Source organism: Tympanuchus pallidicinctus, unplaced genomic scaffold (genome assembly GCF_026119805.1).
Source record: "Tympanuchus pallidicinctus isolate F22 unplaced genomic scaffold, pur_lepc_1.0 scaffold8, whole genome shotgun sequence".
Lineage (NCBI taxonomy): Eukaryota > Metazoa > Chordata > Aves > Galliformes > Phasianidae > Tympanuchus > Tympanuchus pallidicinctus.
Window position 1 is genome coordinate 22686480 of NW_026294802.1, and position 21477 is coordinate 22707956.

Here is a 21477-nt window from a genome sequence, read left to right on the forward strand (position 1 = left end):
ACAAGGCCAGTGGACAGACAGCGATAGGAAGCTCACGGGAAAATTAAAGAGACATATCCCGATTTCACTCCCATATGGTTTGTGGTAGCGATGAAAGCTAAGGCTACAAGGCTTCTGCACCACCACCGCCAGCACTGGTTGATGCCTTCTGTGCTCCTCACACTGACCCCTTCTGACCCCTTCTGCAGCGTGCATCCCAGCCTCCAGCCCGGAGATGGACCCACCGCGGCTGTTCTGCCGCCGCCCTTTTTTCTGACCGCCCGCTCCTTCCTCAGGTCTGCACCGCTCACTCTTCTGCACAACCTCCCGGGAATCCCCTCCCGGTCCGCGCCCCTCTGCCCTTGCTCATGAATGAGGCACATGCGCTCCGAGCTGCTCGTAGGCCCCGGCGGCGCCGGCAAACGAGCGGGTAGGTGGGGGGCGTCTCCTTTCTCCTCCGCCCCTTCCCGCCGCTGTTTCTGCCCTCCTCCCCGCCCGCCTCCGGCTCACGAGATGCTGCTGCAGGCGGTGGAGGGGGGGCTCCTCCCTGCGTCAGGAGGTGCGGCTCCCCCGGCCCGCCACCACCCTTCCCCCTTCCTCTCCCCCCGCCGCTTTTATGTCTGTCTTTAAACGTCGCCGCCGCAGCCAGGGCTGGGCACGTGTGCGCGCCGTCGCCGTCTGCCCGCCGCTGAGCCCCTCGCTCGCGTAGTCCCTCTCGCTGCCCCGCGCGAGCACCCGGCTCCTTCCCACTGCCGGCGGCGGGCGGAGGAGGTAAGGCGACGGCGCCTGTCGGGCGTTAGGGGCCCCGCGGAGCCGCGCCCGCGGCCGGTGCGGCGGTGGGCGGCGGGATTGTCGGTCGCGCCCGTTCTGAGTCTGTGCCGCCGGGCGGGGAGCGGAGCGGGATGCCCTGCTCTCGAAGCCCGCTTTCCTGTGGCTCCGCGAGCAGAGAGCCGGCCCCTCGGGAGACAATAGCATGCGCCCGCATGTGTTTGAACTCGGCGGTGGGTTGCACGGATGTACGGTGCGCTTTCTCTTCCTTTTTTTTTTTTTTTTTTTTTTTTTTAATTCTTTTTTTCTTTACTCTGGCGGTGGATATACTTTCATTTCCTACCACGAGTGGCAAAAAAAAAGAAAAGAAATTCATTCATTCCTTCATCACCCGCACGTGACGTATACACCACCTCCAGCGCGAGTTTCAGTAGCAGAAGCGGGGCGAGGGTGGATGCATGGCAGGGTCTGTGTTCTGCGAGCGGCTGCCGCCGGGCTCCGACAGATGCGGGGCAGAGATGTGCAGGTCGCATCCATCCCCATCCCCTCCGCAGCCTCTTACGCTGCAGGAGCCGGGCGGAGAGGGCTCGGGCCTGGCTGCGCAGCGCTGTTGTCGCTGAGCATCGGGCGTCGCCCTCAGAGAGCGGCGCGGAACCTCCCAGCGCTACCCGCATCCCGCATCCCTCGGTCGGGGTGGCCAGAGCAGCACGGCAGGCTCAGGACCGGCGCGCCCCGGTGTCAGCCATGTTTGGGTGGGTATGGTAATGAGGACCTTTTTTCAACCTCCATGCGTCTGGCAGGTATATTGTGTTGGGGCTTGTAATGACTGCAGCCCTCTGTAATATCCACAGCGTGACAGATTGATGTCTGCACTTCTCATCCAAGTTTTAAAATCTCGTCTCTTTTCTTATTAAACCTTTCAATTTCCCGTGCCCACATTTGCATTAGGGTAAACTGGAATTTCATTGCAATGCTTTGCTTTTGTTGTGGAAGTAAATGCGATGCCCGTGCTGATTAGCCAGTTGAGAGCTTGCAATGGAATTTACTCCATTTCAGTAATTTGCACTTTGTTTTATTTTTAAAAGATACTGTAGTCAAGACCTCATCCTTATCAGCCATTTTATTTTGTCTGTGTGATATTGCTGTGCGTCAAGCTTGCTGCCGTAGTATTGATTTCTAAGAGAAGCTTAATTATTTTTAAACAGTAAGGCACTGTGAATATGGCACTGTTTCATGCTATAGGATGGAGATCCAAATCTCTGCTCCCCACTCAAAAGAAGAGTATAAATGAAGAAAATAAAATTTTCATGAGTTATCTGATGTAATGTTCATATGCACTGGGTATATTATCTGTCTATTATCCTGCTTTCTCCACTTAATAGAAAATGATAACAATATTCCCTTTTTTTTTTCCAATTTAGCATTGTGTTTCTCAGATATGCATTATCAATATCTTATTAAAAAGGAAGCTTTACCAAATACGTAGGTAGATTATTTTTTTCTTGGATAATAAGATTGTGATTTACACAGAGAACTTATTAAGACAACGTTAGAACTACAGCATGAGTCTGCATTTGCTGCACATAAAAAATTTCATTTGGGTTCAATTAGGCACTTCAGATTCAAGAGGAAAGAATTCAATCGGTTTTTGATCTATGGATGAAAAACCAATCCATTTAATTGCTGTTTGGGTGCTCCACCAATTCAGAAATTGAAGAAGTAAAACTGCTAAAGCACGTTGAAAATGCTTTTGCAGGCTAAGCTGATTCCTGTTGACCTCTAGTGTCTTGTCATTCTTACAGGCTTTTTTTTTTTTCTTTCAGGTGAGCAAGCAAAAAAGTAGTAGTGCAGAGGATCATATAGTCTGAACGATCTGTCAACTCTTTTCTCTGCTGTACATTGCAAAAGCCTGTATGCACAAAATTTTTAAGAAGTTGAATATATCAGTAGAGGAAAAAGAAATCATGGGTTATTCAGAAATATATTTGGGGGATAATAGCAAGAAAACATGCAATCTACTATTAAAGCTAATCCTTTTGGTATAAATTACTTTGCTAATGTGCATTGGGGTATTTGCTCTGGGGGGTGGTATGGAATTAAAACTCTGGGGAAGTGTTTGTGGTGGGAATCTTCTCAGGAAGACAGAATCTCTTCTGCAAACCTCTAGTGCACAACCAAGAGCATCCACAGATTTATGTGTGCACACCTATGTCCCCACTATTTTCCACTGTGCTTTTCCATTTACATCAAGGAATAATGTTCTTGTTCCAAAATATAGGATATCTGCTGATTTTTTTTTTTTTTTTTTTTGGAAGAACAACTTACTGGTAAACTATATATATACAGAAGGTTGTAAAAGAAAACGATGATAATATTAGAAGCAGGTATTCTATGTGACCTTTGAATTTTCCATTGGTTTGCAAAAGAACCCCAAAAAGTCAGAAGGATCATGAGGCCCCGCTTTCACGGTCTGTATTCGTACTGAAAGTCATCACTGACATATCAGCAGGTGGCATCCCAAAACTTTAGCAAATCTCTTTTGCTTGGAGTAGCCATGCCATTATTACTCAGGAAGTGTTCTAGGAGAACATATCAGTGAATAATAATAACTGAACATTATTCTTTCAAACAGCTGGATATTCAAAATCTGGCAAGTCCATACAAAATAGGATGAAGTAACAATAGTGACTGTTAGAAGAGTTTTTAGGGAATGAGAATATTTGGGCTGAGCTTCCCAGAACCCTGAATAGAAACAGAGCTCCTTGTTCTTATTCTTCATTCCATGAAGAATATGGAAAAAAGAAAAGAGCAAGGCTGTATAGTGCTGTGTACAGCAAGGCATTGAATCTAGTTCATGGTGCCAGTGGTCTTTTTTCCCACTTTGGGAAAACTGACTTTTGCTGCTGGCAGATGATATTACTATTTCAAGTGCCAGAAACGTATACTGCAATGCTAATGATTCAGCATACTCATATGCTAAAATGAATAAGGGATGAGAAATTGGAATAGGGACTTTATAGTTTTGGATTTTCTATAATGGAATTGAGATTAAATATTTTATTTTTTAAATTCAGGGATTTACTCTAACTTAATTTGAATGATTTATGTCATTAAATAAAACATTCTGCTTTGAGGACAAGCAGCATTTCTGATAACAGACAGTTTACATGTATATATATATATACATTGCTTATGTATAGAAAGCAGGCAAAGAAGTAAACACAGTTTTTGTTTGTTTTTTTTTTTTTCCCCCAAGGATAGTTTGCTTTACTTATTGATCCATTAGATGCGCAGGAGGCAAAATGTCTAACTTTCAGTATTTGATTTTTGTAACTTAAATAACTTCAGTTATTGAGTTATTTAAGATATTTTCATTTCCTCTCCCATCTCAGAAGTGTGTAAGAAGATTTTATAAAAATCATGGTTGTGTTGTGGCTTATATGGTTAATTTAGAAAATAGAGATTTTGTTTCACATTGCCAACAGTTATGACTATCATACTTTACCAGTCAACAGTTGGTACCTTCAGAATTGCTAGCGCAACTTAAGCTGGAAGAGTGGTAGCTACTACATTTGGTATTTGAATAAACCTATCAGGATAAATGATAGTTTTCTCCATCTGAATAGGAAATTACAGAGAGCGTCCCCTACAATTCTGTTAAGTATTGCAGTGGGGTTGATTTGTGAGAAGAAAATACAGAGAAACCTATGAAAGCTGGTGATAAACTACTGTAGGACCAATAAAGTTCAGAGATTGCAAGCAGTGTAAAGAAAAAAATGATGTTCAAAGATCTAGGTTGTAACGTTCTCTCTCAGATATTTCTCTTCACCCAGTGATGCTGATGAAATTGAACAGTTCTAAGAAGGAAATCTTACTTTTCCTGTTAAGATATTGTATTTTTCTTCAGACTGTAGAAAACATTTTCCAGTAACTGGACGAGACTAGTCTGGAAAAGAAATTGTTGGTGAATTCTCGGTATACAACAGGAAGAACATTTTGTAGGAACTGAGAACAGATTTCCAATGATACTAAGCAGACCCAGTGTCATTGAAGTCTGTAACTACCCATACTTACATCAGGTCTGAATTTAATCTTGTATATTTAAATACTTCTGCTGTAGTCTAAACGATTTAACTTTATGGACACCAGAAACAAACAAAAAAAAAAGTGAAATGTACATTAGCATGCCCCAGAATTACTAAAGAATCCACAGAATATAGTTATCTTTCATTGTGATTGAGTTAGACAGCCTTTGGTTCTGTATCTACTGCTAACGAGCTGCATTAAACCAGCTAGGGCGAAGTGTTAGATCATGTAATTCATACTGAAGAGCAGAATAATGACTCCTGGAGTGGATAGATCAAATGGACTTGACTAGGCAAAAAAGACTGTAGTGCAGAAGTCACAATGCTGCATTGCAACACTGATTCGCTTTGCTAAGTGTGTACTGTAAGCTGGTGTAACTCTGGCTGAAATAATTATCTGTTCACAGATTCTCCAGCAATAACCATTCTTCACGAGTTCAGTACTCCCACAAAACCTGCTTTGTTCTTGCAGTATTCTTTTTCTCTTACTTAAATATTATCCCATCCTGTTGGCACCAGTTACCCGATTCGTTATTGCGGAGTCTTTGGCTCCTAGAATGTAGTTTTTCATTTTCTGTATTGGTTGTAGACTTCATATTTAAGGTGCATTTTATGTGTTTCATCTTCATCGCTTTTGCATGTAGTTCTCATCCGTTAAATTTGATGTGTGTTTCAGTCAAGATCTTTCTGAATTTCTGCTGTGGTGAGAATCCTGACTTTTTGTTCTGTGTCTTCTGCTGAATCATGATGGTCAGGGTGGAGATCTAGTCAAAACAGGCAGTTTTGCTAAGCTTTTGGGACTTAGCTGGTGCACTGTGCTCTCATAATCTACGCTCAAGTCAGAGATTAAAATAACTTCAACTTGTTGCAGCTCTATATTGCATTTTGCTACCCCTAGGGTAGCATGTTAGTACCTTGATTGCTTCATCAGAGAAGATCAACGAGCTTTGAAGAAATGAGCATTAATATTTTTCTCCCTGCCTTTAATGGCAAGCGCTGAACTTAAAAAGGTATCCATTATTTCCCTTTCTCAATTTATGATGTTACAACAGCATATTATAACTTCTAAAAGTTAGTTTGTATGAACTTTCTTGATATCCTTTTGTGAAGTACAGACACTTTTTTTCCTTCTTCTAGCTTAGACAAAGATCGAAACCATTTTTTATCAAAGAAGATTTGAGGATTATTTTGTTATTTGTTAAAATCTGAGTGTAGAAAAATCTACTGAATTGCTATATTTTGATTACAGCTAACCCTAGTACAGTTCCTTTACTAGAGAATACATTTAAGGAAGATTAGGAGAAAATGTTATGAAGCAAAATGTTTCTGAATGGGTGTTTTTGTGCTTTAGCTGACAAACTTGTCTCAAGTCCTAATGGAAATGCGTGCAATTTGGTCAGCTGAGACTGCCTTTCTTATCTCCCTGAGCCAGCATAACAAAATTTGGATTTGAACCTGAATTAAAAGTTGTATAGAGAGCTCAGATCTGCTAAGCAGCTAATTTGGATCTGAATTTTGTATTGCAAGGGATCATTGTTGCTTAATCTGCTAATAATATGGCATTCTAATTAGGTTTCTTTCCCTCTGCATGCTGGTGTGTTAGGACTTGATTCTTCCATGAAGGAAAATAACAAAATTCCCACTGTCTTAGAAGGAAAGCCTGATTCTGCAGTTTTCTTGATGTAGCAGAGAAGTCCTTTTATCTTTCAGTACCAGAAAGAAGTATAAATTTTAACATATCAAGGCTAATATTAATAAGACATCTTAAATATCTAGTTAGGTTGATTTGGCAACTTATTTCCAAAAAATCAGATTTTTGAACCCTGGTAATCTGCAGCGATTTCTGTTCTGTTAAATTTCCTCAAACAGTAGAGGTGATTGTCAGGTCAATTTAAGATTAACTTTAGGTTTTTGAAGTGGTATTTTACATGAGAAAAAGGATAGCATCTTTCTTTGCTGCTTTAAATTGTGGATAAGTCCAGAGAAAATTGATGGTCTCCAATACATATGATAAGAAGTTTCCTTTAGTGTTTTCATTTGATGCATGACATCAGTTAAATTATAAAAAGGATGAGTTATACTGCTCAGAAGCAAGAATGAAATCAGCTATCTAATTCTATGAAGTAGATCTCAAATAGGAAACAAAACAAAACAAAAAACACAAAAAATCCACAAGAAATAGCTTTAATAGCTACTAATTTAATTTAAATAGTTAAGTTGTGTTGTGTTTTTGACATTTTACTTTTAAATGCACTGTGCTAGTAATGGTGTTATATAGTGATATTTTACCATACATGACAAGATTTAAGACTTAGTGCTTAAAATGATGACAGTAATGCCTGAGTCTGATACCAGATTCTGTAATTGGTAAATGTGGTGGTTTTATTTATCTTGGGAGAGTACTTTGGACATACTTAGGGGAAACAGGCTGTAATGCTTTATTACTTATACAAGTCTATATAGAAGATAGCTAGAAGTGGAATTCAAAGAGCAGTTTAACAGAATTTGGCTTTATGTTTCTTAATTATGTCTTGATCATAATCAAGAACTCCATCTCTGTACTTGACAAGAGCCAAGTTACTTGGGAACCTAAAACAGTATTTTATAGGTAGGAATTTTACTGTACAAAATAAAGTTTATTCAGTGATTCTTGATTATCCAGCTCTGCCAGTGGGTGATTTTTACCAGTTGTCTTCTCATTCAGAGTCATATCTGTACTCTGCTTGGGCTGAGTAGTTTGGAGTTTACTTTCTGTGCAGAGGGTGCACAGGGTGATCAGAGAAAGGGTTTTGTGCAAGTCTCTTGGAGTGTGTTCTGAGAGGGCCCAGCACAACATCAGAGCCCTTGAACAAATCGACTGAGACCACATTTTAACAAAGGGAACCTGATGGTAGAGTCTGCTGAGGTAGGACTGTGTTTTGTTTACTGTAAACCTTTAGTACAGAAAACAAGTTGTAAACTCTGAATTCACCTGTGGATTTGTGATGTATCCTGAAGGACGTGAGCAGTGTACTCTCTGATGCAGTCTAGATGGTGATACATATTCAATTAGCAAATCAGTGCTGTTGAAAACGAACATTGTCCCATCAGCCTGCCGAGCATGCCTCCAGCATTTTCTCAGATATTGCAAACCTGTACTATGATATTACTATTGATAACAGCCTGCTTAATGGAAAGTTAATGAAAAGAAACTTAATATGATATCGTGCTAGGAATAGCAATATCAGGCCCAGTGTATTTTGAAGTGTAGCAATGCAGTGTTTAATGCATGAGAGGACAGGCAGAATGATGCAATTTCTGTTGGCATTGACTCACCTGGGGACAGCAGCAGATAAATCATACTGCTACCCTGCAAGTTATTGCATCTGAAGTACCTGTATAGATGTGTCCTTCTAAAATATTTTAATAAATACTGATAAATGGCTGTTTCTTACAATTGAAAAAGGATTTTGGACATACAGACAAATTTTGATGTAGATTTACTTCTGCAACTTTTACATAAAGAACAGAGGTAAAATTGTTTCATTTTAACTTCTTACTGCTCAGTGTTGTTACTAATGAACGGAACTGAGAAGCTGCATTAATTTTCATCAATGATAAGAAAGAAAAAGTTGGAAAGTGAATAGAAGTAGCAGTTGAAGTAACAGATGCTGTGGTTTGAAATCCCAAAGCTCAATTAGGATAAATGCTTCAATTGATGTATTATTGGTGTTTGCATCCTGTGTCTACCTAAACATCAGTCGCAGCTACAGCTGCTGAAGATTGACTAGAATCTTCACACAGTTCTTTGAAGAGTTTGCAACCTAAAAGGTGAAATAGATAAAGTTGCTTTCCCTGTTACACTGTTCTGTATCCTCTTACTCTTACACTTACTTATTTTGAAGAGCTAGTTTCAGAGAGAAAACAAAGCCTGCTATTAGGTCCACCACATGTTCGAAGGAACATTTATAGGACCTTGAACCCTTTCAGCATCAGTGGTGAGCTGTGAATCAGATCACAAACCAGCTCTACTGTGCTTTAGAAATGTGGGATGTATGCCCATAGGTGAAGTTGGTGAGAAGAGGTAGTGACAGAGGGATGGGGAAGGTGAGAAGTCAGTGACAAGAATCTAGGGAATGAATGGAAAGAGATTACAGTGTAGTTCAGTAGGCAACTGGAGTGAAGTTCAGCTTCAGAATCCTAGGAAACTATCAAAAAGTTAATTATCCTATCAAACCCAAGGCTGATAATAGCACTTGTGCTCACAGAGGTTTTAGTGCTGTTTTTGTGAGTGTCTACTGGATAAGCTGTGGGCTGCATTCCAGTGGCTTAACTTCTTTCTTTGTGACCTGTCACTAGGCACTGAAGCACTCTTGAGGTCTCAATTATTGTGCTGTCGGTCCAGTAATAGTATGAACAGTTCTCAGCTCTATGTGAGTTCCACACAGTATAGTACAATCTTCATCTTATGGACCAGATATTGTAACAAGTTCATATGCAAAATCAGAAAGTTTGCATGTATCCTCTAGTAATTTCTGATTCTCATCAGTCAGGAGTTTTGATTAGACTCTGTGTGGAAATCTAGTCCTGCTTTAGGGTTTTCAAGAAGCTTAACACATAATCTAAATCCCTTTTAAGACTCTTAATTGTGCAGATGGTTTTGTACGTATCAGTTTTGTCCCATGTGAATAGAAGAGAATTTCTGAATTTCTTGAAAAAAAAAAACCTCCTACCCAAATTCCTGCCTTCAGCATGGCAGCTGCAAGGAAGTCCTTCAGTCCTTATAAATGATTCACTGTGTTAAAGAAAAGCATGTAAGTATAATGCAGTTTTTTTTGTTTTTTATTATTCTCTGTACATGCACTTTTGAAACAGTAGGCTTTTCCAATGGGTTTGGTAACAGCTTCTCAAATGTTTTATGTATGTTTAGTTACTTCCTTTTTTCCAAGAAAGCATTACAGCTCAGAAGAGAGGAAGCTATCTCCTTTGAAAATATGATTGTGGTTATGTATTCCTAGATGAAGAATAAATAAGTCTCCCTTGCTTTTGAAGTGCTGAGTTTGTCCTATACATCAGCATCTTAATTGCTGTGTGACTTAATTGCTGTATGACTTTCAGAAATGGTCCCCAAACATTAATCTACTTTGCTTGAATTGTTTTTTAAATAAACTCAGCAGTTCCATAGGGCTTCTAAGTCAGGAAAGAATGGAGCTGGTCTCCTAAATTGTATGCAGAGTGTACGCCCTGTTATGTCTAGTAAGGAGAACCTGATTATGCTTCCAGAGTGAAATACGAGCAATTGGCCTATCAGTCTTTAGGAAACAAATGAAAAAACAATAATAATAATAAAAACAACAAACCCTCAGCAAGTGAATGAAATGCATTTTATATGGAAACTTAGGACCAAAACATGAATTTATGACCAGCGATGTGAAAGCAATTTAATATCTCTTCTTTTTCTCTTCTCAGACCTTGCAGATAAGGGAAATTGGATAAACCAGAACATACAATTACTAAATTAAGTTCTGCATTGTATAATAATATTCTTTTTTTTTTTTTTTCTTCCCATAGATACTTTCAGTAGAACAAACATTCAGAAACAAAGAAGTCCGTATTTTTGATTCACTGCTATCAAGGACTTAGGCAGCATCTTTATTCTATTTCTGCAAAATTTTTTGCCCAGCAGAGCGAGAGCTTTCTTCAGCACTTCTCCATCTGTCCCAGTTGAACTTGACTTCTGTATTTTTCTCATATTACAAATGCCTAAAAACAGCAAGGTAGTGAAGAGAGACCTAGATGACGAGGTCATTGAGTCAGTTAAGGACCTCCTCTCTAACGAAGACTCTTCAGATGATGCCTTTAAGAAGAGTGAGCTGATGGTTGGTGATCAGGAAGAAAAAGATGTGGATGTTGAAGAAGGCTCAGATGTGGAAGATGAAAGACCTGCTTGGAATAGCAAACTCCAGTATATTCTGGCACAAGTTGGATTTTCGGTAGGATTAGGGAATGTGTGGCGATTCCCATATCTGTGTCAGAAAAATGGTGGAGGTAAGTTTTGTGATAGCTGTAGCTAAATGATGAAGCTAATCATTATTATTTAACAAGATTATTGTTAGCACACATACAGTAACACCTACTGCAGCATGTTAGATTTTTCTTTTAATTTCTACCACACCTTTTGAGGAAAAATCCACGTTCTCTTTATTTAGTGAGACAAATCTGCTACAGTAAGTAGGAGATAATTATAAGATTCCATTTTCTTGTTTTGAGGCAGAAAGTGTCTTAACAGCTCTTGGGACTTTCCTATTGGTTAACCAAAACCCTGCTAGGTCTTTCTGGAGGTGATGCATTATTTAGAACCTGGTTATCATAGTGCTAAAGTGTTCTTAGTAGTACTTGGGGAATAAATCAAAGCATTAAATCTACTTCCACTTTAAATACCAAAGCACTATTCGGTCTTTACTATTTAGCTTCAGAGCTTTTCTTTTTGATTACCTTTAGCTCGTAGTTCTTTATTTACTTCCTGTAGATTAGCAAGTGAATTTTTTTTTAACTGATAATGATTAATTTGCATCATAAAATTTACATTAATGGAGTGTATCTGTTTTATGCTGTTACATAGTTCTGTTTTCCTAAATATTTTACCTTTTGCTTAAAACATTATTTATTAGCTGTTCATTTATAGTCTTGAGCATAGAAGAAAGTAAGTAGCTAGAGGCCTTCCTCTGGGATTAGTATTTTATCCTTTCTGTACTGTACTCTGCTATACTACATTAATGTTCATTCTATCATAGCTAGTTAGCTGAATTTGAAACAAAACGTAGTTTTTATGATACAAAAACTGAATCCATGATATAGAACATAAAATGAAAAATAACATATAATTCATACTGGATTCTAAAGGTTGAATGGCAAGATTGATGCAAATGAGAAGTAGAGAATTTAGTGTAGAGTATAATCAGCATATATTTCTCCATTTTCTCTTATTCAGTTTAAAAGCTAAAATGGGAGATTTCTACTTTCACATTTTCCATCTCCATGATAAAGTGTAAATTCTTTTACATTTGCTTAGTGCAATAATTTTTTTTCACACTTGTTTTCAACTTTCTTTTCTTTATTCTGGAGAGAAAGTCATATGGTCTGTATGGAAGATAAAATTTTCTTGATCTGTAACTGTGAAACTGTGTAACTGTAAAACTGAGAAAACAGAAGTTGTATGTAGTTTCTCAAAAAAAAAAAAAAAAAAAAAACCAACCCAGATTTTCAATGAAACACAGTGTCATCTAGCTTACTAGATAACTTAGAATCAGTCATGAATCACTATTAGTTGAAAAATTAATACTTCTATTAAATAATTCTAGAGCAAACTGATGCTAGTTGAAGTTGTAGCTATTAAAATGTTTATATTCTAGATAACTTCATTGTAATGATCAGTCAAGATGTAGCTCAAGACTAATGCATTGCAACAGTTTGAAACTATGAATTTAACTTGGTTGCTAATTTTACAAGACAGAGGAAAGCAAGTGATGATTAGAGCTAAGGCTTCCTTGGCTTTCACTCTTTGGTCTCTCCCAGAGAATGTTTATTGTAAGAGGGGATCAAAGAAGCTAGTGTGCAGCTGTAAGGGACTTCAACATAACAAGGGATGTAGCTGTAACACAGCAAGTATTAAGAGAATTTGAGGCTTCAGTAGAGTGCATTTACTTGGCTTAGAATGAGGAAGCACTCAAAGGAGTTTTAGGATCAGTGAGTAAGGGTGTGAAAGTGTTCAGAAGACCTGATTATAGATCTTTGACTCCTTCACTATCCTCACTAGAGATCCACCTTCTCCCTGGTAGGCAAAACCCAATCTCCTCTGTTGCAACCTATGGATTAAAAAGCTGATTATTCCTCAATGACTCACAAAGGTTGTTTGCATCAGAAATGAGTATACTTAAACTAAATTAAAAAGTTTTTTTATATTAACCATTTTTACACTATACAATTTATTTATTGCTATATGAGAACAAAGATGTGTGGTTTTTCGGATACACACTTTCTGTATAAAAACTTAATAACAATTTCAGGAATAGATGTCAAGTTAGAAAGTGAAACAAATTGATATAGCAGTTTAGCTGTGCATCTGTCTTTTAATTCGTGTTGCACTTGGAGCAAAAGACAATAAGTAACAAAACAAGTTTCTGATAGAAAATATAACTACTCAGGGTAGACTGTATCACATGTTAGTGAAAACTAGCAAAATTTCAAGGAATTCACAATGTTTTCAGTCAGCTGGGGATATAGCCAATGTGAATAAAAGAAAAATAACAGCATGATAACAACTCATAGTTTTTTTAGACAGTGGCATGGGTCTTTGTCTTTCAATATTTAATTATAGTCACAGTGAAGTTATATAAGATAGGAGAGCTGATATGTAACAGCTGATACCACCACATGGGAGGGTTCTCTCTCATACTCCACTCAGTTTGCCCTTGCACCTGGCTTCAGTTCTGCTGCCTTCTTTCCTTGTTTTTGGTATCTATCAGATTCTGTGGATTCAGTTGGAACCTGAAGCTCTTCAACCCATTTCTCTGAGAATATGTCCTAATCACAACATCTGGACTGTTTGAATGAGAAAGGAGTTTCTGAAGTTCAGGTTGTTCAGAAAAGGGCAAATTGTTTAGAATAAACTGGAAGAGAGGATCTGGAAGACCTTAACCCAGATCATTAGCACACTCACTTTTTTTTGATCCATATTTTGCTGTCTGCTAGTGCACTTTATTCCTTAGTTGATGACGTTTTAATACGTTGATTTATTTCAAAACTGGGATGATTCTTTCCTGCCTGTGAAGTCATGCTATCTTTTGTGCCCTGTTGTGGACAAGTGACCCCGGTCTTCGTATTTATTCAAAGATAATGCCTTCTATTTGCTTCAAAGGGAGCCACAACAGAGACAAAGAACACAATAACACTACTTGATAGACCAAGTTCTCAGTTACTAAACACTGTTTTCAACATAGTCACCACCCTTAGAGATGCATTTTTACCAGTGATGAACAAGAGCCTGCATGCCACACTCTTAAAAATCTGTATGGTGATCCAGAACATGGATGTTCTTCACATCCACGTTTTTCACATCTCTGTCACCAAAGCTGAAACACGCCACCCACATACCACTGTGCTCACGTACACTATTTGGTCTCTCTAAACTCTTAGCAAGCATCAAAGAGTGTCAGTGGGTGTCATTTTTTTAATGTGGCAGAATTCAGTGACACACCTTTGCTTCATATGCAATAAAAACAAGTAAACAAAAGATAAACAGATAAAAGATGTGACTAGCATGAGAAAATCTATAGCAGATTAATTACCAGTACATTTTGAAAAGAGTGATGTGAGTGAAATCATATCAGGAGGTTTCATAGTTAAGGAGTCTGGATTTTGTATTGAAATATCAGCAGATTGAACAGTTTTATTCTGTGAGCTTATGAAAAACAAAGCAACTCTTTCTAAGAACTACTGTAAATAGAGGAAATAACATGTAAACTCTTAAAGACTCGGCAGTGACTGGACAATTTAGTCTCATTGTCAAATTTTAGAGGAATGGGAACAAAGCAAGTACTCTCTTGTATTTCCAGCACTGATAATATATTCAGCAGCTATGTTACTTAGCTTTTTATCAATAATGTGTAATCAATGGTTTGTGAATTCTTAATTTACACTATAGCGTCAGGCTCATGAAATTTAGTTTTATCTTATTCAGTGCACTGAAAATGCCTGATTTTTAATTTGCAAGTTTAATTCTTCATTAGAGCTGATTGGCTAAGGGGATTTAAATGCAATTTTGTAAATAGGCACACATGCTAAATCTGTGTAAGACTACTGACAAGAACACCATCCAGTCAGTAAAATAGGCTGTAAACCTAGTGATAAAATATAAAACCTTTGTTAGTAGGGTTTTCTTGATAAAAGCAGTTTGTATTTTGTAATGGTGAATAAATTCAATTAAAGTAGTTCAGTGGACTGTGAACCTTTTATGTTTTGTTGTTCACTTTAATAAATTTGAAGATTTTAACATTTGATATTCAAAATAAGTTAATTTTCATATTGGTAAGATCTTCTTGCAAACTTTCTATTAGTAAGTATGCTGTAAGTTACAAGAACGCTGATGTCTTATCAAGGCATGGTAAAACTCACCTTCACTGAGTAAGAACTGAATCATGGAATCATAGAATCATAGAATCCTCAGAGTTGGAGGGGATCTTTGGAGGTCATCTAGTTTAACTCTCCTGCAGTGAACAGAAATGAAACAGTAAATGAAAAACTACCGCAGCAGCAAGTGAAACAAATCTTTAAAGATTTTAGATTTTTCAAGTGACTTCAAGGAAAAGAAAAGTTCTGTGCTATCCGGATGATAATTGTTATGTTATATTCTTCTGAAACTGTTTTCTGACACTTCACTCACTAAAACCCATGCCATTTTCTTTTCTTTCTTTCCCTCTTCTTTTCTTTCTTAATTTTTTTTTTTTTTTTGGACATTTATAAAAACTTAAATAAAAAGCAATGGTAACATTCCATCTCTATCAATAATTGCTCAATAATCAATAATTGCTAAGCTTAGTATTTATTATAGTATAAAGAGAAATTATTAGGTATCTGATTATGGTACTTGGCTAAATAAAAAAATTAAGATTAAATCTGTGTTCTGCACAATATAAATATTCACTAGGTCTGAAAATCAAGAAATCATTTTTATTTCTGCTATTAATTCTATTTATTTTATTAACTCTAATGAAAAAGAATGTCATATATTTTGAATGCACATTTTTTCCTTATGAAGTTGAGATGAAAAATGTACAGTAGTGGGTTTTTTAATAGAAAAGCCAATGTTTAAGACCAAAATATGCAAACAAAGTGATTTTAGAATTGAGAGGTTTTTGAACTATAGAAAGGAGACCTGGGGATACTGAACCACAAAACTGTAACCACCAAAAAGTTGTTCAGTTGGCAGATGTGTCAGACAATATGAATGTAACTAATTTTAGGATGCTGTTCAAGGCTGGCATGTATAGTTCATTGTTTTAATTCAAATAAAAATGATCCTTATTCAATATTGCTATCCAAGTACACATGTTTTCATGGACTGGCAAATAAAAGACATTCTGAACTGTTTCCATAGTGATTCTGTTTTATGATGAAGTGAAGGTGACTTACAGATTATTGAAGTATGTCTTGCTTCAGGGAAGGATCCAACAAAATACTTACGATGAGATACTGTGGAGTATGTGAGCTATAGGACAGAGATGCATTTTGCAGCTTTGATACAACAAGATCATACAACTGTGTATCTAAAACTCATTGTATTTAAACCCAGATGTGCACCGTTGACTGTTGTGTCCTTACAGGGATGATCAGAAGGACCTCAGCAGGTCCTGTGCACAAGCCCTGAAGTAAAGAGATGATATCCACTGGCCATCCATATTGAATTACAGGGTTGTGTAACATATAATGTAATGTGGATTTAGCACCACATTCATTTAACTCATTTAGTAGAATCTGACTGATAAATCTTGCTACTTACATTGATACTGCACCATAAAGCAACCACATCAGCCCAGTCTTTAAACATGTGCTTAACTTTGCAGCCTTGTGATTAAGGTTGTGGACTGGGACACAGAAGAGCTGGGTTCAGTTCCTGCTCTAGTGCAGTCATCCAGAGGGATACAGGGTAAGTCACTTAGGCCCCAATTTTTTTGAGATGTTTAGGCTTTTCTCTGCCTAGCCGTGCAATACCTACCTAATTAAGGTATTAGGTATAATTTGCAGTAGTGTTATAGTATCAAAAAAAAACTATGTACAATTGGTTTCAATGAATTGTACAACCACATTTTTAAAGCTTGTGAAGCCTAAGCTTCCATGTCCTGTTTACAATGTGAATTATCAGTGTAGTCCTGTCTCACAGAAACTTTGGGAGAATGATGGTGATAAAACAAGAGTACTTAATACTATTATATGTCTTGTACATTCTTTGACAGGCCCCCTCATTTTGGAATGTTGTTGTTACTCTATTTCTCAGTTTTCATCAGATCTATTTCCTTCTATCCTGTTCTTTTTTGTTTGTTTGTTTTTATTTTTTTATTTTTATTTATTTATTTATTTATTTTCAGTAGGAAGTAAGTCCTTTGTGTCTGTAACATTATGTGCATATACAATGCAAACCACAAGAGATGCCAGAGTACAAACTGGGAATGTAGCTGTTTCTGCAGGACAAAGAATATTTCTATCACATGCTTAAGCAGACAGTATATGAAATAGGCAGTTATACCATGATATTTATCTCTGTGAGGTAGCACGCAGAATATTCTCTAAACTAGTAGTTTATTCAGAGCCTGGTGTAGTTTTTGATCAAATGCTGCTCTATTGCTTTCACTGCATTATCATATTGTCATGAAAATAAAACTCCAAAAGCCGTTTCATTGCTGACAGTAGCCTAGAGACTGTAGGGTAGATAGGTTCAATAGATTCTTTGTCTGGTCCATCAGTAGTTGTCTTTTTATTTATTTATTTAATTTTTCCTCTGTATTTTTTTCTTATTTTTCTTAGACTCAAAACTTCAAGTTACTTTATTCTTAGGATCTTCATAAATTCTTTATAACCAAAGGTGATGATGATGTTCTGATGTCCTCGTTGTGTGTGTTTCATGAATAGTAAAATAGGAAATAGACCTAAACAGGAGCAAGTGGTACCATAAAATCTGATGCTTCCTGCACTCCTTATGAAAGTTTAACTTTTCTAAAATAAAGCCTATTCCCTGAGATGAGCCACCTACTAAGGATATGTAAATGATAATGTGTTTTGATAGACTCTTGAAAAAGCCCTAGAAGGTTGTCATGGGGTATGGAAACCACTTAGCTAGAGCTGAGGATAAATCCAAAATTGACTTTTGAACTGTGCTCAGCTTCTCTCTCATCACATAAGTGATTAGATACTGTACTAGCTCCATCTTCGACCTGTTGTTGTGTAGACTGCTTTGACAAAATCTCAGGTGAATTTCTTTAGCCTTACAGTGTTGCGATTAAAAGACTTAGTTTGGGTGTCCAGCACAGTACTCTATATTGCAGCACATGAGTCACACATTTGAAAATTAGGTACTGTCTTTCTAATTGCTGCTACCTAGATTTTGTTTCAGCTGTAGTCCTATATATTCCTCATCAGCAAAGGTGAAATTTGACTCCAAACTGTCAGTGCACTTAACATGTGAATTTTGCTTGCAAGTAGTTTTGCTGGTGGAAATAGATGGAGATACACCTTGAAGTTAAAACTGTATGTGACCACTTCCTGGGAATACAACCTTGAAAAGAGGAAATGTTTTACATACTTATAAAAGTTGAAGTAACAGTTGCATTCTCAGAAGTCTTTAGCAGGAGCTTGTGAATAGTCCAGGTGGGCTATCTGGTTCTCTGATAACCCTATCTCACTTCTACCTCATGCCTAGAGTCTGGTAGAAATGGGGCAAGGTGGTTGTTTGCTTAGCTGAATAGGATCACTGTTCTGCCCTTCCCAAGCATCTGAAGTGTATGTGGGGAAAAAAAAAAGTCTTTTGAAACTGCACTGAAGATTGGATGAAATTCAGTGTTGTAATAGCGCAGCACACTCTGTATTTCCTTTATAAATTGAAGCTTGCTACTCTGTTACAAGTCCAAATTCAGAGATTTTTTTTAGGAAATGATGATTGTACGAAAGAAGTTTGTTCATGTGCCCAGATTTTCACATAAGCAAAAGTAATGACTCGAACAACCAAGATTAGGTAATGATTCACTTTTAGTAAAGTTTGCCTCGAAACATTTCAGTGCTTTAGGAATAAGCTATCTCATGGCTTTTCTGATCTTACAAGATTTATGATCAACATCCAAGTAAAATCACTCTTTATATGCAATAGAAAAAGCTTTGCAATGAATAATGCAAACTTGAAGGTATATGAGTTATGTCAGACGGTGGCTTTATTCACTCAGATTTCTACTTTGTTCCTTTTGTAGGTGCCTATCTTGTGCCATACTTAATCTTGCTACTGATCATAGGGATTCCGCTCTTTTTCTTGGAGCTTTCTGTGGGGCAGAGAATCCGCCGAGGGAGTATCGGCGTATGGAATTATATCAGCCCTAAACTTGGAGGAATTGGATTTGCAAGCTGTGTAGTAAGTTTGTTTGTTTTTTTTTTTTAACCTTAATTCACTTCCAATTTGTATGATTTAGACTTTCTGTTTTCCTACAAGGAAAAAGCACTGACCTGTAGCTAGGCTATAAGTTCAATTTACACTGTTTAGGAAGTTCTTAAGTTAGTACAGTAAAAATGCTTATATGGATGTACTTGTTAAACCAGTTAACTTGTTTTTTATGATTCATTGGAGATTAGGAACTTGGGAACAGATTAGGCTTCTGGGGGGGAAAAATAAGCCTGTGAAAATATAGATGTCATATGATAAATACAGAGAAAAATGAAAGTGAGAAAGTCGTCATTAAACAAGGTTTAAGAGAACAACCCAGTCAGTTCTTATTCTGACTTATTTTAGTGAAAATTAAGTTGTATGTCTGACCTTCAGAAATCTGCAAAATTGTAATGTTAATGGGTGTTTTTTTTAATTTTTGAATTAAAAAATGTAGTTCATAAATTTTACTTTTTTTGGTATGTCTTTTTTTTTTTTTTTTTTTCTTTTTTGTCCTTTTAATAGGTATGCTTCTTTGTGGCTCTGTACTACAATGTCATTATTGGATGGAGTCTGTTTTACTTTTCCCAGTCTTTTCAGCATCCGTTGCCATGGGACCAATGTCCTCTAGTAAAAAATGCATCCCATACATGTAAGTCTGTTAACATTCTTTTGTATCATGCAAACACAAGTCCGCACACTAAGTAAAACCAAGTCTTTCTGCTGAATTTCACTGGATTTTCATCAAGGCTTATTGGGAAAAAAGTATGAATTAAAGGCTGCTTTTAAAACTATCTCTTTTTATTGCTGGTTATTGTTGACATAACTGAAGAGAACGGAAAAGAGATTTTATTGTCTCTTTTTTTTTCTGAAATGCTGAATAGTGTTTCCTTCTTAATACTCTATTGTCATTTTGTCAGTCACATCAAGTTTGAGATTTTCAAACTAAAAAGATTAAAAAATGTGCTTTAAACAGATGTTTGTGGGAAAAAGTGTTACACACAAAGCTGGTATTGCATTTTAATAAGAAAAAATACAACAACTAATCTAAGACAATTGCAAAGATTTTGAAAAAGAACATTGCAGTCAACAGCATTTGTAATAAGTAAGTATGTTGCAGAAAAAAAAATGTAAAATACAATTTCTCGTAACTTCTTTCTGATTTTGATACTGCTTTTCATGGTGAAAAACAAAGGCAGAAAAGTTGTTTCTCCATTTCTTTTAGTATGAAAGACATCCTGGAGATAAAGTAAGAGGGGTTGCACTACTAACAAAGCAGAAAGTGGAAAACTGTAAACATCAATGAAATTTGTATGGCTAAAGCACTTTTTGCTTTGTACACCAATAACAATTAGATCATTGGTCTTCTTTTTTGTTGTTGTAATATGTCTTATATGGAAGTGTTATGCAATAGCATGAAAAGTTTCCTATACTTTGATTTCAGTTGTGATAATTGCACACGTGGGATTTGTCTCACTATTGAAATATGAAATATTTGTTTTAATGTATTTTTAAATCAGATCTTAAATTTTTATTTATTATCTTTTGTATTCCTCTCCCCCTCCTTTAACGAATACCATAACTACGGATATTTGAAAAGCTGTATGATGTTTTTAAATGGTCTTTGCAAGAGTTGCTTGCTTCAGTTGTTTGAAATAAATAATCAGTATTTGCGAATGTTGGCACTCATTAAAATCAGCTGTATTCCACAAGCATTGGACTACAGGACCACGGTTGAGCCACAGTTTTTGTCTGTTTACGTGTTCTTATCCTCCTCAAATGGTAAGACAGAGTTTTTCAGCCTAACTTCAGGAGAGGTCGTTTAAACCAAGCTAAAACACAGAAAAGCGTTACATTTGATATCATCCTGACACTTTTGACAGTTTATTTTGGTGAAGATCTGATGCCTGCTGTATTTTTCCCTTGTTTTGTTTAATCGCCTTCACTCAGGACCTAGCTTAAAAATATGATTGATTGTCAAGAATAATTTATAAAAATGTCAAGTAATTTTTTTTTCTTTCAAGAATTATTTCTGTTTCTTTGTGTTATATACCTAGATGCACAAAATTTCTTAAACTGTTTGATAATATGAATAAGGCAGAATTATAGTACAGTAAAAGTAACTGTTGGAATGTGTAGCACCTTTCCTAAGAACGTAGGCATGAAGGAGCCTTTTTTTCATTTTCTCATCACTTTAATATTGCTGTGTTATTAACATTTGTAATTAAGTCTGTTGATTTGATTTCTGTGTCAAAGCAGACACAATTGATAATGATCTTCGTATTTTTTTCAAAATTATTGGAACTCAGCTTTCAAATTCAGAGGGAGAATTTTCACAGAGAATAACTTGCGGTTTTATGTATAGAAAATCTAAAGGGTTAAAAATGAAGTGTAAGTCTTTATCTACTTAACTAAATAATTATTTCTGCTGAGGACTTGTATTGACGATATGGAGAGGAGTATGTAATACCAAAAGAGTCTTTTAAA

At 36.9% G+C, this 21477-nt stretch overlaps 1 protein-coding gene across 3 annotated transcripts in view; it reads left to right on the plus strand.

The window, feature by feature from the left end:
• Window positions 1-525: 525 nt before the first annotated feature.
• SLC6A15 (solute carrier family 6 member 15) overlaps window positions 526-21477 on the plus strand; it is a 33875-nt gene continuing 12923 nt past the window's right edge. The window contains exons 1-4 of one of the 3 annotated variants that reach the window (XR_008202850.1): window positions 526-750; window positions 10383-10859; window positions 18824-18981; window positions 19516-19642. Coding sequence is in view for 2 of the 3 variants with exons in the window: in XM_052668906.1 (XP_052524866.1) it covers window positions 10571-10859; window positions 18824-18981; window positions 19516-19642 (574 nt within the window). In the remaining variant the exon portion in view is untranslated. Of the gene's footprint in view, window positions 751-1180; window positions 1500-10382; window positions 10860-18823; window positions 18982-19515; window positions 19643-21477 lie in introns of those variants that run through there. The other 2 variants (XM_052668906.1, XM_052668907.1) reach the window with 2 other exon arrangements.